At 40.4% G+C, this 14,778-nt stretch overlaps 1 protein-coding gene across 4 annotated transcripts in view; it reads left to right on the top strand.

Moving 5' to 3' along the window:
* The window catches only part of ttc6 (tetratricopeptide repeat domain 6), a 134,305-nt gene that overhangs the window by 100,103 nt on the left and 19,424 nt on the right, over positions 1-14,778 (top strand). For 2 of the 4 annotated variants that reach the window (XM_078407162.1, XM_078407161.1), the window contains exons 25-28: positions 879-992; positions 2,625-2,744; positions 5,622-5,695; positions 9,511-9,721. In XM_078407162.1, the coding sequence (XP_078263288.1) occupies positions 879-992; positions 2,625-2,744; positions 5,622-5,695; positions 9,511-9,721 (519 nt within the window). The remainder of the gene's footprint in view (positions 1-878; positions 993-2,624; positions 2,745-5,621; positions 5,696-9,510; positions 9,722-14,778) is intronic. The other 2 variants (XM_078407163.1, XM_078407164.1) reach the window with 2 other exon arrangements.

Here is a 14,778-nt window from a genome sequence, read left to right as displayed (position 1 = left end):
GGAGAAAGGTCATCTTTCATCTGAAGAAGGGTCTCGACCCGAAACATCACCCATTCCATCTCTCCAGAGATGCTGCCTGTCCCGTTGAGTTACTCCAGCAATTTGTGTCTATCATGTGGAGAAATGCAGGATCATCAACTTGGTGGAAAAAGTAAACTTTTAACTTTTCCCCTCTCACGTTAAAGCTATGTCCTTTAGACTTTGACATTTCCACCCTGGGAAAAAATACTACCGACTGCCTAACCCCTAGGTATCATAATACCCTAATCTCATCATTTTATATGTAGCTAATACCCTCTAATCCAGGCAGCATTCCGGTAAATCTCTTCTGCACCCTCTCCAAAACCTCTATATCCTTCCAGTGATGGGGCAACCTAATCTGGACGCAATAGTCTTATAGATCTGCATCATGACTTCCTGACTCGTTTACTCTTTGCCCTACCAATGAAGGCGAGCATACCATTACACCTTCTTTACCACCTTATTGACTTGTGGTGTGGCTTTCGGTAGACTTAGACCCCAATATTCCTCTGCATATTAATGCTGTTAAGACTATTGCTATGAATGAATGAATGAATGATACTTTATTGTCACATGGGACAAGTCACAGTGATATTCTTTGTTTTGCATATCCAAGGTATGCAAAGAGTACCCACAATAAAGGACGCCAACAATGTTACAAGTATTCCTGTAATGCCTGAGTGAAATACATACCACTATATTAAACCATTGCGTATTGAATTTTATCTCTCCATTCACTTTTGATCAATGACTAATGGCTTTATTATCTGTGCTGGATGGAACCTTACTTCTGACTCAACATTTCAAGTAAACATTTTGTTTAACATTTATTAATGTCAATTTATTTTTCATTGTAGTTATATCACTTGGCAATTGATGACATAACTGCAGCAATCAACATTGATGAGACCTGCATCTTGGGTTACTTTAACAGGGCTGTCAGTTATCAACAAGCAAATGATTTTCAAAAGGTATATATAGAAAAAATAAAGCGAGATTCATGAAGCTAAGTGAAACATAAATGAAAAATGATATTACTGAGTAGTATGCACTACAGTTATCAAAAGTTCCAATATCCGAAGCTATTTCTTCTATGAAGTAACTATAAAATGAATGTTGATAAGAGGCAGATATTTGTAAAGAGTTGTGACATGATTGACATTCTGAACAATTTCCCCCACAATTCGCTCCTCTGCTATATATTGCAATACATTTCTATAGATGTCTGCATCTTCCCATGGTTCCCAATAGGGCATTCTTGTGTAAGGCTAACGATTAAGTTGGGAACAAGCTTGATTTCATCTTTCCTCGATATAAACATGGGTCTGCCTTCTTTTACTGTGAGACATGATTGGTTACCCAGTTGGAGATGTCACTGGCTACCCACCTCCTTGCCTGGCCTCTGCTGTACCATAACTCTTTCTTTTCACATTCTAACCAAAATTTAGTGGTATTTGGTAATGGTTGTTTACAATAATTACTAAGATTGCAAGATCTGAATCATTCTACTAAACCACATCTACTTATTTAATGTTAATCGTGAGGTTGTTGCAGCCATTAATTTTAATCCTTCGGATTTAGACTTCGCAGTGTAGAAATTTCGCTGCACAACTGTTTTTCCAGACTTTAAGTGAACCCCTCACCGAAAAAGAACTGGCAAGAAGATCAAATTGTACATGCTGAATATATGCACTTAAATGCCAAAAATAAAGCACCATAAAGTATCTAGCTGATATTTTACATATGCAAATCATTACAAGGCATTGCTACAATGAACAAGTCAACATTTTAATATCCATGCAACTGAATGTGAAATTAGAATGATAAAAGTGTTACTTTTGGCAGCATGCTCCAAATATGCATTCAACTGCCAGCTAGCATTTCCTCTCCGCTGGCCAGAGGTATAATTTAACCTGATATGCCAATTCAATTGCCCACAGTTCGATGTCTGACTGCCATCCTCATTTACCCCTTATTGCAGGGTACTGCTATTTTTACGGCAGCTTTAAATCTCTAATTTGGAATTGCTGGTGAGTTGCTTCTGTCTCTTCTGTTCCTAATTTCTATAAAACCAAGGTGCCAGCTGCACCATTTAAGCAGAGGAGAGATTTCAGCACCTTCCAATAACAATGTACAATAGGAAGCACCCTTTAGATTTTAGGCTTTCATGTACCAGAGGCAGGGTGGTTTGGATGGGGGATTGAATTTCCTTGGAACGTATCATAGCAGTAGATGAAATCATGGAAGGAAAATAATTTCTTGATAATATTGAGGGTATTTTCTGTAATAATAAGAAAAATATTAATTTGTGTGCCCATTTGAAAGCAGGTTTAGTGTGGAAGGGGTTAAATGACAAAAAGTGACAACACAATGGTAACTCCTGCCATGGCTTCCATGGTTATCTGAGTACAACATGCTTGTTGCTTTTAGGATTTTAATTTTTTAATTATAGCAAATTTTTGAACTGAAGACTAAAGTGAATAATAATAGATGGCCGTAACTGAAGTACTTACTGAGCATACTGAAAAATGCTGATATCTGCAGCTATATTTCCCACATCCATATTTTCGTGGAAAATGCATACCTCAAATAATATTTTTCAGGCACTGAAAGATTATGGGATAATCCAGCTTCTTGGGTGCAAAAAGACATTAAACTTGAAGACATTAATTAATCGCGGTCTACTGTATCTGAGAATGGAAGATTACTACAATGCATCGCAGGTTAGTAATCCAAAGACAAGAGAAAAACAACATAAAAACCTTGGTGGATGCCAAAAAAATTAGTTGAATGGTTTCAATGATGAATAGACAATAGACAATAGGTGCAGGAATAGGCCATTCAGCCCTTCGAGCCAGCACCACCATTCAATGTGATCATGGCTGATCATTCTCAATTAGTACCCCGTTCCTGCCTTCTCCCCATACCCCCTGACTTCGCTATGTTTAAGAGCTCTATCGTGCTCTCTCTTGAAAGCATCCAGAGAATTGGCCTCCACTGCCTTCTGAAGCAGAGAATTCCACAGATTTACAACTCTGACTGAATTTTTTTTTCCTCATCTCCAGTCTAAATGGCCTACCACTTATTCTCAAACTGTGGCCCCTGGTTCTGGACTCCCCCAACATTGGGAACATGTTTCCTGCCTCTAACGTGTCCAATCCCTTAATAATCTTATATGTTTCAATAAGATCCCCTCTCATCCTTCTAAATTCCAGTGTATACAAGCCTAGTCACTCCAGTCTTTCAACATATGATAGTCCCGCCATTCCAGGAATTAACCTAGTGAACCTACACTAGACGCCCTCAATAGCAAGAATATCCTTCCTCAAATTTGGAGACCAAAACTGCACACAGTACTCCAGGTGCGGTCTCACTAGGGCCCTGTACAACTGCAGAAGGACCTCTTCGCTCCTATATTCAACTCCTCTTGTTATGAAAGCCAACATTCCATTGGCTTTCTTCACTGCCTGCTTTACCTGCATGCTTCCTTTCAGTGACTGATGTATTAGGACACCCAGATCTCGTTGATAGTCCCTTTTTCCTAACCATTCAGATAATAATCTGCCTTCCTATTCTTACCACCAAAGTGGATAACCTCACATTTATCCACATTAAACCGCATCTGCCATGCATCTGCCCACTCACACAACCTGTGCAAGTCAGCCTGCAACCTCATAGCATCTTCCTCACAGTTCACACTGCCACCCAGCTTAGTGTCATCTGCAAATTTGCTAATGTTACTTTTAATCCCTTCATCCAAGTAATTAATGTATATTGTAAATAGCTGCGGTCCCAGCACCATGCCTTGCGGTACCCCACTAGTCACTGCCTTCCATTCTGAAAGGGACCCATTTATTCCCACTCTTTGCTTTCTGTCTGCCAACCAATTTTCTATCCATGTCAGTACCCTACCCCCAATACCATGTGCTCTATAATTTTGCCCACTAACCTCCTATGTGGGACCTTGTCGAAGGCTTTCTGAAAGTCAAGGTACACCACATCCACCGGCTTTCCCCAGTCCATTTTCCTAGTTACATCCTCAAAAAATTCCAGCAGATTAGTCAAGCATGATTTCCCCTTTGTAAATCCATGCTGACTTGGAACGATCCTGTTACTGCTATCCAAATGCTCCGCAATTTCGTCTTTTATAATTGACTCCAGCATCTTCCCCACCACTGATGTCAGACTAACTGATCTATAATTTCCTGTTTTCTCTCTCCCTCCTTTCTTAAAAAGTGGGATAACATTAGCTACCCTCCAATCCACAGGAACTGATCCTGAAACTATAGAACATTGGAAAATGATCACCAATGCCTTCGATTTGTACCAGCATCTGCAGTTATTTTCCTACACCAATGCATCCACGATTTCTGGAGAATGTTTGCAGAGTAGAGGAGGTTGAGAGTATGTACTACCAAAGGGTATAACTTGTTAAATCTAGGATGGAGTGCTTAAAGGCAGTCTGCACAGTGGCACAGCTGGCAGAGTAGCTGCCTCTATAGTACCAGAGATCCAGGTTCGATCCTGACCTCGGATGATCTCTGTGGAGAGTTTGCAAATTCTCCCTGAGACTCCGTGGATTTCCTCCGGGTGCTCCAATCCCAAAGACATGTAGGTTTGTAGGTTAATTGACCCCTATAAATTGCCCCTAGTGTGGGTGCAAAAGTGGGGTGCATAGAACTGGTGTGAATGGGTGATCAATGGTCGCTGTGTACTCAGTGGGCCACAGGGCCTGCTTCCATGCTGTACCTCAAAACTAAACAAAACCTCTTTCAAGGGGAGATGCACCGTGACTAGGTGCAAGCATTGGCCAGCATTCTACAGTCAAAGGCAAAATGGAAGAATGGAAGATATGATGTAATATGGTAAAGCAGTTTCCAGGATGCATAACACAGCACGATATACCAGCTGAGGATAATTAGCTTCAACCTTAGCCAAGCTGTTTCAGTGCAAATACAACACTGGCATGTATGCAAAAATGTTAATTGTCACGCCACATCCTGCCTTCATCATTGGCAAATCCATTCAGGCTAATTGCTAATCCATCAGTCTACTTTCAATCAGTAGCATAATGATGAAGACTGAGTGCAATCAAGCAGCACTCCCTCATCAACAAGTTACTCACTAACATGCAATTATAGCTCTGCCGAGACCATTTCAAAGATAAAATAGCTGAATTCTTGAACTAATGCAAAAATAACACTTAAAAAAAAAAAAAATTACTATTTAAATTAGTCTCCAAAAACTTTAAAGATTAGATTTTTTTAAAGAGTTACTGGATGTCCTTAAATATTCGTAAAGTAACATGCTCATCTGAAAGTCAGACAGCATGCGTGGAAAGAGACCAGCAGATCACATGTCAGGCGCCATCCACTCTGTGGATGGTGCCTGACTTGTATTTGCATTTTTACATCAGATTTCCAATATCTGCAGGTGTTTGAGTTTCTTTATGTTTGGAGATCGTCTCAAGGTAAGTGCAGACTTTGAGGACAACCAGTGAACCCAGCTTGATCTGTGGAAGATCAATGAAACTGAATAATCATTGTGAATCTATCTTACCACAAGATTAATTATCTGATTTTAAATGTTTTCATTTATAGGATTTTAAAGCAGCAACTGTGGAAGATCCTGAAAATCCCAACATACATCATGCGATGGCAATCAGCTATCATAAGTAAGTTACAATATAAAAGTTACTTTAACCAGTTCTCCTTTGAGGTTTCAACCCAAGCTATAACAGAAAAATAGAACATTTGAAAGTTCAAGTTCCAGATTCCCCAAAAAACAAGAAGTATATTGCCTAAAGTTGTAACATTATACAATTGAAAATTAGATACTTCTTACTCGAAAAGGGGTGGGGATAAGTAGAACTCCAATAAACCTCCATCCAATGGTTTGGCATCTGGCTCACCAGGTAATATCTGCTGCGCTCGCTGCCCATTCACTTGGGCTCTGGTTCATAAGTTCCTAAGTTATAGGAGCAGAATTAGGCCATTCAGCCCATCATGTCTACTCTGCCATTCAATCATGACTGATCTACCTTTTCCTCAACTCCATTCTCCCACCTTCTCCCAATAACCCCTGACACCTGTACTAATCGAGAATTTGTCAATCTCCGCCTTAAAAATATCTATTGGCCTCCACAGCCTTCTGTGACAATGAATTACACAGATTCACCACCCTCTGACTAAAGAAATTCCTCCTCATCTTTCTAAAGGTATGTTCATTTATTCTGAAGCTTTGGCCTCCTGTCTTAGACTCTCCCACTAGTGGAAACATCCTCTCCACATCCACCCTATCAGGTCTTTCACTATTCGGTAAGTTTCAATGAGGTCGACCCTCATCCTTCTAAACTCTAGTGAGTACAGGCACAGTGTTGTCAATAGCTCTACATATGTTAACCCAATCATTCCTGGGTTCATTCTTGTAAATCTCCTCTGGATCCCCTCCAATGCTAGCACATCCTTCCTCAGATATGGGGCCTAAAACAGCTCACAATATGCCAAATGCAGTCTGAGCAGTGCCTTATAAAGCCTCAGCATTCCATCCTGTTTTATATTCTAGTCCATATATATAAGAAAATAACTGCAGATGCTGGTATAAATCGAAGGTATTTATTCACAAAATGCTGGAGTAACTCAGCAGGTCAGGCAGCATCTCGGGAGAGAAGCCATTCCTTATATTCTAGTCCTCTTGATTGTACCGATTTGACTAGCAAATTTACTCTACCAGCACTCCTAAGTCGAAATGCAATTCCGATTTCTGAATTCTCTGTTGCCATTTAAAAAATAATCTATGCCTTTATTCCTATTACCAAAATGCCTGACTCCACACTTTGCTATGTTGTGCACCATCTGCCACTTCTTTGCTCACACTCCCAACCTGTCCAAGTCCTTCTGCATACCCCCTGCTTACTCTATACTACCTGCCTCTCCACCTATCTTTGTGTCATCTGCAAACTTGGTCACAAAGCCTTCAATTTCCTCATCAAAATTATTGATACACAACGTGAAGAGTAGCGGCCCCAGCATAGAACCCTGTGGAACACTGCAAGTTACTGGCAGCCAACCAGAAAAAGCCCACTATATTGCCAGTGTTTGCCTTCAGCCATCTATCCAACCTGCTATCCATGCTAGTATCTTCCCTCTGATACCATGGTCTCTCATCTTTTTTTAGCAGCCTCACTTGTGGCACTTTATCAAAGGCCTAACAATCCAGATCAACGTCCACAGACTCTCCTTTGTCTTTCCTTTGGTTATTTACTTCATCAAAGAATTCCAACAGGTTCGTCAGGCAAGATCTCCCTTTCACAAAATCATGCTGACTTTGGCCTATTTTATCCTGTGCTTCTAAGTACTCAGGAACCTCATCCTTTATAATGGACTCTAAAATCTTATCGATGGCTGAAGTCACACTAACCGACTTATAGTTTCCACTCTTCTGCTTTGCTCCCTTCTTGAACTGTGGAGTATTATGTGCAATTTTCCAATCGTCTGGAAGCAGTCCTGACTCTAATGATTCTTGAATGACCACTAGTAATATCTCCACAATCTTGAAAGCCACATCATTTAGAACTCTGAAGTGCAGTCCATCTGGTCCAGGTGACTTATCCAACTTTAGACCTTTCAGCTTCCCAAGCACCTTCTCCTTAGTAATAGCCACTACATTAACTTCCACCCCCTTACTTTCTTGAATTTCAGGTATGTTGCTGGTGTCTTCCACTGTGAAGACTGATGCAAAAAAGTATTCATTTTATCAGCCATTTCTTTATTCCCCATTATAACTTCTCTAGCATAATTTTCCTGCGGTCAAATGTCCACTCTTTCTTCTTTCTTACACTTTATATATCTGAAGAAACTTTTGCTATTCACTTTTATATTATTGACTAGCTTACTTTCATATTTCATCTTTTCTTTCTGTTTTGCCTGTTTAGTTACCTTCTGTTATTCCTACTAATCTTCCTACTAATCTTTGCAACGTTATGACTTCTCTTTTAATTTTATGCCGTCTTTGACTTCCCTTGTCAACCATGATCGCCTTATTCTCCCCTTAGAATCTTTCTTCCTCTTTGGAATGAAAAGATCCTGCGTCTTCTGAATTATTCCTAGAAATTCTTGTCATTGCTGTTCCACCGTCATTCTTTCTAAAGTCCCTTTCCAATTAACTTTAGCCAGCTCCTCCCTTATGCCTCTGTAATCACCTTTGCTCAAGAGTGATACCGACATATCCATTTTCATCTTCTCCCTCTCCAATTGCAGGTTGATTTTTATTCTATTATGGTGACTGCTTCATTGTCGTTTCTTTACCTTAAGCTTCCTAATCTAATCAGGTTCATTACACAATACTAAATCCAATTGCCTTTTCCCTGAAATGCTCAACTACAAGCTGCTCGAACAAATCATCTCATAGGCACTCTACAAATTCCCTCTCTTGGGGTCCAGTACCAACCTGATTTTCCCAGTCTACCTACATATTGAAATCCCGCATGACCAATGTAACATTGCCATTCTTACATGTCGATTGTAGTTCTTTGTTCCTTTAACATTGAAGATGTAAAAGATGTAACCCGTCTAAAGTGTGGTCTCGACCTGAAACCTCACCTATCCATGTTCTCCAGAGATGCTACCTGACCTGCTGAATTTTGTGCTTTAATCAACATCTGCAGTTCCTTGTTGCTACATTCTTCCTTTTATTCTTATCTGGTTCACTGGATTGTTACAAAAAAAATCAATTAAAATATGTTGGGATGCTACGAGAAATATCATCTGGTAGTCCAGAAAATCTGCTAATCGGCGCCATCAAAATCCTGAGCTTGCCGCATTATCAAAGTTGTACTGCAACTATCTTTCTTACAGATTAGATAATGTTGACAAAAATTAGAGAATTACTCCCCCTAGTACAATTTTGTGTCAGAAGAACTCAAATCTAAAAGAAAGTGAAGAATACTATTCTAATCTAACCTCAGAGTGACACTTGTCTTTTACCCACAGCCTTGTAAACGAGTCTTCAATTATTACATCAACAATTTCATGTTACAATGCAATTAAAAAGGGAAAGATTTTTGGCTCCCATTCAAGGATGACAAGCATTTTGTGACTGACAAATCAAAGAATTATTGTAAAAGAACATTTTGTTTTGCTCAACATTCCAGCACCTGCAGTTCCTTATGTCTAAGAATTATTTTAAATGCATTTAAAATCAATGTCAGACTTTTACATTATTACCCAGACGTAATACCACCTTTATACAAATCAATGAAAATGAAAAATAGGCGGCCGATCTGCCACTCTATAACATATGCACAGCAAGTTAAAAGTAAAAAAATTAGCGGATTTGTTCTGTGTATGTAAGGAATAAAGATCCAAAGCATACTACTGCTGTTTGAACAGTCGTTTTATTTTAGAAATCGATCATACCTTTAAAAATAAATAATGTAATCCACAGTAGGAAGAATGAACTACTTATTTTAGTGTATTTAATGTGTTTGAGACTCCACTATTTAGAAGAAGCTGTGAACTGTTTCACCCAAGCTGTGCATTTGGACCCATTTTTTGCGGATGCATATAATGGACGTGGAAATGTATATATGGATAGTGGTCAGCCAGCTGGAATAAAGCAAGCACAGAAAGATTTTGTTCGAGCACTTCATTTAAATCCTAGATGTGCGAAAGCCAGAATCAATCTGGGATACAATTTACAGGTATGGATTACTGGGATTTATTGCCAGATAAAATTAATATATAGAGTTTTAACTCTTTTTGTTAAATGTATAACAAGATTATCATTTTGTGTTTCTTTTAATTTATTGCTTGGAGGTTCATTTGCATTATGTAATATTGGTTTAAAAAAACATATTTTCCCCGGTGTGGAACAAAATGTTATTTTGTCTCAATCACACCATGGTAACAGGTTTGACAGGCACGTCTCATTGTAAATCTTACTTACATAATGACCATTTTTCTTGTAGGATATGCAAAGTACATCATTTGCTTTTGCAATGCTTTACCAAAAGAAATTGGGTCAAGTTGTTCCAAAATGAACGTCAGTCACAATGCCATTTATGAAAGCAGCTGCATAAATTAAAATACTACTCACATATTTTTATTAAAATTATGTAGTCTGTTGCAGTACATTCGGGATGCTGACTACTAATTCGGAAGATTGTTTCTATTGACCACAACAGGCTTGGGTAGAGGACACTGCCATTTATAGGTTTGAAACCTCCACACAAAAAGAGATTTCGATACCAATGGTGGGCATGTATGAGCTGGATCTGCAGCTGGCAGATACAGTGCAAAGATTGTTGGCGATGCCAAGGGCTGATGCCAAGAAGGACTCATCTCTGCAAACTTCATTGCAATAGTGGACAATGGACCACGCTCCTTGGAGCGGTTGGGATTAATGTTCCCAAAGGCTGAGATTTTGTTAGTTTTGATTAGAATTCCAATCTTGTGCTTATGCCTGGACAGGGTTACCCTATGGTCATAGAGCATTACAACCAAGAACAATGTCCATGTCAAACGTTCTTCTAATCTCCACTGCCAATCTTATAAGGCAATCCTTTCATCCCAGATATCAACTAACTCAATCTTCTTTCGCCTCCAATGCAAGTATATTCCCCCCTAATTAGGTGACCGAAACAGCAGGTAGCGCTCCAGGTGTGGCAAGCATTCCAGGATTGGAGAGGGTGAAGATGAGATTTACCAGAATGCTCCTTGTTTGGACCCTTCACAGCAATCATCTGCTTCTGCTGAAGAACCACCAAAATTTTGACCAAATATGACTGTTAAATAGCTCCTTAAATGTCTCTTCACCTGCCATTTCTCTAAGCCAAAAATATTTGAATATAAAATGGATAATGATATTTCTGTGAATTAATGCCAGCTCTAAGTTTAATAGGTGTGCCATTTAATTTGGCATTATCTACATTGACTACAATTATTGGACCTATTAAGTCCATTTTGCATTTCAAACCTGCCATTTAATTTGCTGTCAATGCCTTAAAGACCGAAAAGCTAATGAACTCTATATCATGCAGACAAAATTCGAACAGTATAATGATTTCATCAAGGCTCCATTAAAAAAAAGTCATCACTGCAGACGATATCTCCAATACAAATATGTCCCTGACATTGGAGCTTCTCAGCATAATCAAATGACAAAGGCTGAAAGAAGGTGCAGCTTTGGAAGTGGAGCCATTAATATCTGGTACATAGGAAAGGAATTTAATTTACTTGTATTTCATATGGAAATATGAATGGGATCTGTAGAGCCAGAAAATTGTATGATAGTGCCTCACCTTGGAGAATTAATAGCTCACAGGACATGATTTACGTTGCTTTGGGTATTATCTGCAATGATTTTAGCTTAATCCGTCAATCAGGAAGACTGTCATGGCAGCACTCAGAGTGGACATACTGGAGGGTTTGTCTGCTGAGCTGATATGAGCTTAGAAATAACAAGGGTGCAAGCACTGCAATGGGATTGTACTATAGGCCCTCCAATAGCAAGAGGGAGATAGAAAAGATAGACACAAAATGCAGGAGTAAGTCAGCGGGACAGTTTCGGGTCGAGACCCTTCTTCAGATATGTTGACAGATTACCAAAATGTGACAAGGGTTGTCTTCGTGGGTGACTTTAACTTCCTCAATATTGACTGTGACTTGCTCAGTGCCAAAGGCTTAGATGGCAGAATTTGTGAGGTGTATCCAAGAGGGTTTCTTGAAACAGGGTGTGGATAGTCCCACCCGAGAAAGGAACATATTGGACCTTATATTGGGGAAATGAGCCTGACCATGTGACTAGTGTTTCAGTGGAAGAGCAGTTTGGGAATAATGATCATAACACCCGAAGTTTTAAGATTGTTTTGAATAGGAAGAAGGCTGGACCTTGTGGGAAGATACTAAATTGGAGTAAGGCAAACTATAGCGTACAAGGTAGGAGCTCGTGAAGGTACACTGGGAGCAATTGTTATTGGGTAAGTCCACATCTGACTTGTGGGAATCGTTTAAAGGCCAGTTGATTGAAGTTCAGAGCTAGCATATCCTAATGAGGAGGAGGGATGAGGATTCAGACTGATCGAAGACAGAGGGTTGTGGTGGAAGGACTATATGCAGGCTGGAGGTCTGTTACCAATGGAGTTCTGTGGGAATCTGTAATGGGACCTCTGCTGTTTGAGATTTATACAAATGACTTGGTGTCAGGGTTATGGCAAGAAGGCAGGAGAATGGGGTTGAGAGGGAAGGATAGATCAGCCATGATTGAATGACTTGGACATAAATGACTCGACTTAATGCCGGAAAGATGTAGATAGCAGAACCCGTAACAACTTCTCATTCGACTCCTCCCACTTCCTCCAGGTCAACAGTGTAGCCATGTACACTTACATGAGCCCCAGCTATGCCTGCCTTTTTGTTGGGTATGTCAAACAGTCCCGGTTCCAGCCATACATTGGCCCTATCCCCCAATTCTGCCTCCACTACATTGATGACTGCATCAGAGCTACCTCCTGCACCCATGCAGAACTCATAGACTTTATTAACCACTACTTCCACCCTGTCCTCAAATTCACCTGGAGTATCTTGGACACCTCCCTCCCCTTTCTTGATCTCACCAGCTCCATCATAGGAGATAAACTCTTGACTGATGTCTATTACAAGTCTAATGACTCCCACAGATATCTAGACTATACTTCTTCTCATCCTGTCTCTTGCAAATACTCCATCCCCTACTCCAAATTCCTCCGTCTCCGCCGCATCTGCTTCCTAGATGTCCCATACCAGGATGTCCAATTGTGGCATTTAAGAGCCATTAATTGCCAAATGTTTTAACTCTCCTTCCCATTCCCCTAGTGACCTCTCTGTCCTGGGCCTCGTCCACCATCAGAATGGGGCCACACGCAAATTGAAGGAACAGCACAGTGGTGCAGCGGTAGAGTTGCTGCCTTATAGCACCAGAGTCCCGGGTTTGATCCTGACTATGGGTGCCGTCTGTACAGAGTTTGTACGTTCTCCCTGTGAACGGGTATTTTCCGGGTGCTCCCGTTTCCGGCCACATTCCAAAGATGTGCTGGTTTGTAGGTTAATTGACTTAGGTAAGTTGTAAAATTGTTCCTGGAGTATAGGATAGTGTTATGGTACAGGGTGATCGCTGGTCGGCATGGACTCGGTAGGCCTATTTCCGTGCTATATCTCTAAAGACTAAAGTAAAGCAACTCATATTTCATTTGGGCAGCTTACAACCCAGCGGTATGAATATTGATTTTTCTAATTTTAAGTATCTCCTGCATTTCTTTCCTTCACCCTTCCCATCGTTCCTCCTCCTCCTCCTCCACCCCCCCCCCCCCCCCCCGCACCCCCAGTCATCCTACTAGTTCCACTTTTCACATCTTTGTATCCCTGTTGTAAGCACATCATCCCCAGCCAACAAAGGGCCATTATGGACTCCACCCGTCCTGTGGTCATCTGTTGTTGTCTGTTTTGTTCTGCTCTTTTCTATCTTTCTGTCTGAAGAAGGGTTCCAAACCAAAACATTGCCGATTCCTTTTTCCCCCCAAGATGCTGCCTGACCTGCTGAGTTACTCCAGCATTTTGTGCCCATCTTTTACCAGAATGGTGCCTGGGTTAGGGGATGATATCTTCAGGGAGAAGTTGGACAGACTTGGATTGTTTTCTCAGACCTGAGAGAAGTATCTAAAATTATGAGGGGTATAAATATGTAGACAGAATCTTTTTCCTAGCACGTACAGGACATTGGTGAGACCACATTTTGTATTGTGTTCCGTTTTGGTCACCCTGTTATAGGAAAGTTGTTGTTAAGTTGGAAAGGGTGCGGAGAAGATTTACGAGGATGTTGCCAGGACTCGAGGGCCTGAGCTATAGGGAGAGTTTGAGTAGTTTGGATGAGAGTTGATCTTATGGAGGTATATGAGATCATGATGGGATTGGATGGGGTAAATGCAAAGAGGGGAATCAGAGAACATAAGTTTAAGGTGAGAGGGAAGGTTTTGATGGGAATCTGAGTGGCAGTTTCTTCACTCAGAGGATGGTAGGTATATGTAACAAGGTGCCAGAAGTAGTTGAGGCAGGTACTATAATAACATTTAAAAGACATTTGGACAGGTACATGGATAGGACATTTTTAGAAGGATATAGGCCAAATGCAGGTGGGTGGAACTAGTGTAGATGGGACATCTTGGACGGCACATGTAAGTTGGGCCAAAGGGCCTATTTCCATACTTTCTGACTCAATGACTATGATAGAAAAATCAATTCTAGAGGGTATAGTTTTAAGATGAGTGGGGCAAACTTTAAAGGAGATGTGAAGGACAAGTGTTTTTACACAGTGGGTGGTGAGTGCCTGGAACGCACTGTCAGGGTTGGTGGTATGCCTTAAGGCGTTCTGATATGCGTCTGGCTGTGGCATTTATGAGACTTTTGGATAGGCATATAGATACGCAGGGAATGGAGGGATATGGAACATGTGCAGGTAGATAATAGATGATCTTGGCATCGTTTTCACACAGACAATGTGGGCCGAAGAGCTGTGCTGTATTGTTCTATTTTCTTATATCCACTTAAGAAATGATCACCTTTGACTTTACCCTGGCTCTGAAGAGCAGATGAAAAATAAAGGCAAAGGTCAGTCAGCAAGTTTTTATGTGATAATGTGATCCTAAAGCTTTGAGGCAATAGTGCATTTCTGTTTCAATGGACAGAGGATATATTTGCTACATTATTCCCATCAAAATTAGAACAA

This window comes from Rhinoraja longicauda, chromosome 10, assembly GCF_053455715.1.
Source record: "Rhinoraja longicauda isolate Sanriku21f chromosome 10, sRhiLon1.1, whole genome shotgun sequence".
NCBI lineage: Eukaryota > Metazoa > Chordata > Chondrichthyes > Rajiformes > Arhynchobatidae > Rhinoraja > Rhinoraja longicauda.
The sequence above is the reverse complement of the archived record's forward strand: the minus strand, read 5'-3'. Positions and strand labels throughout refer to the sequence as shown.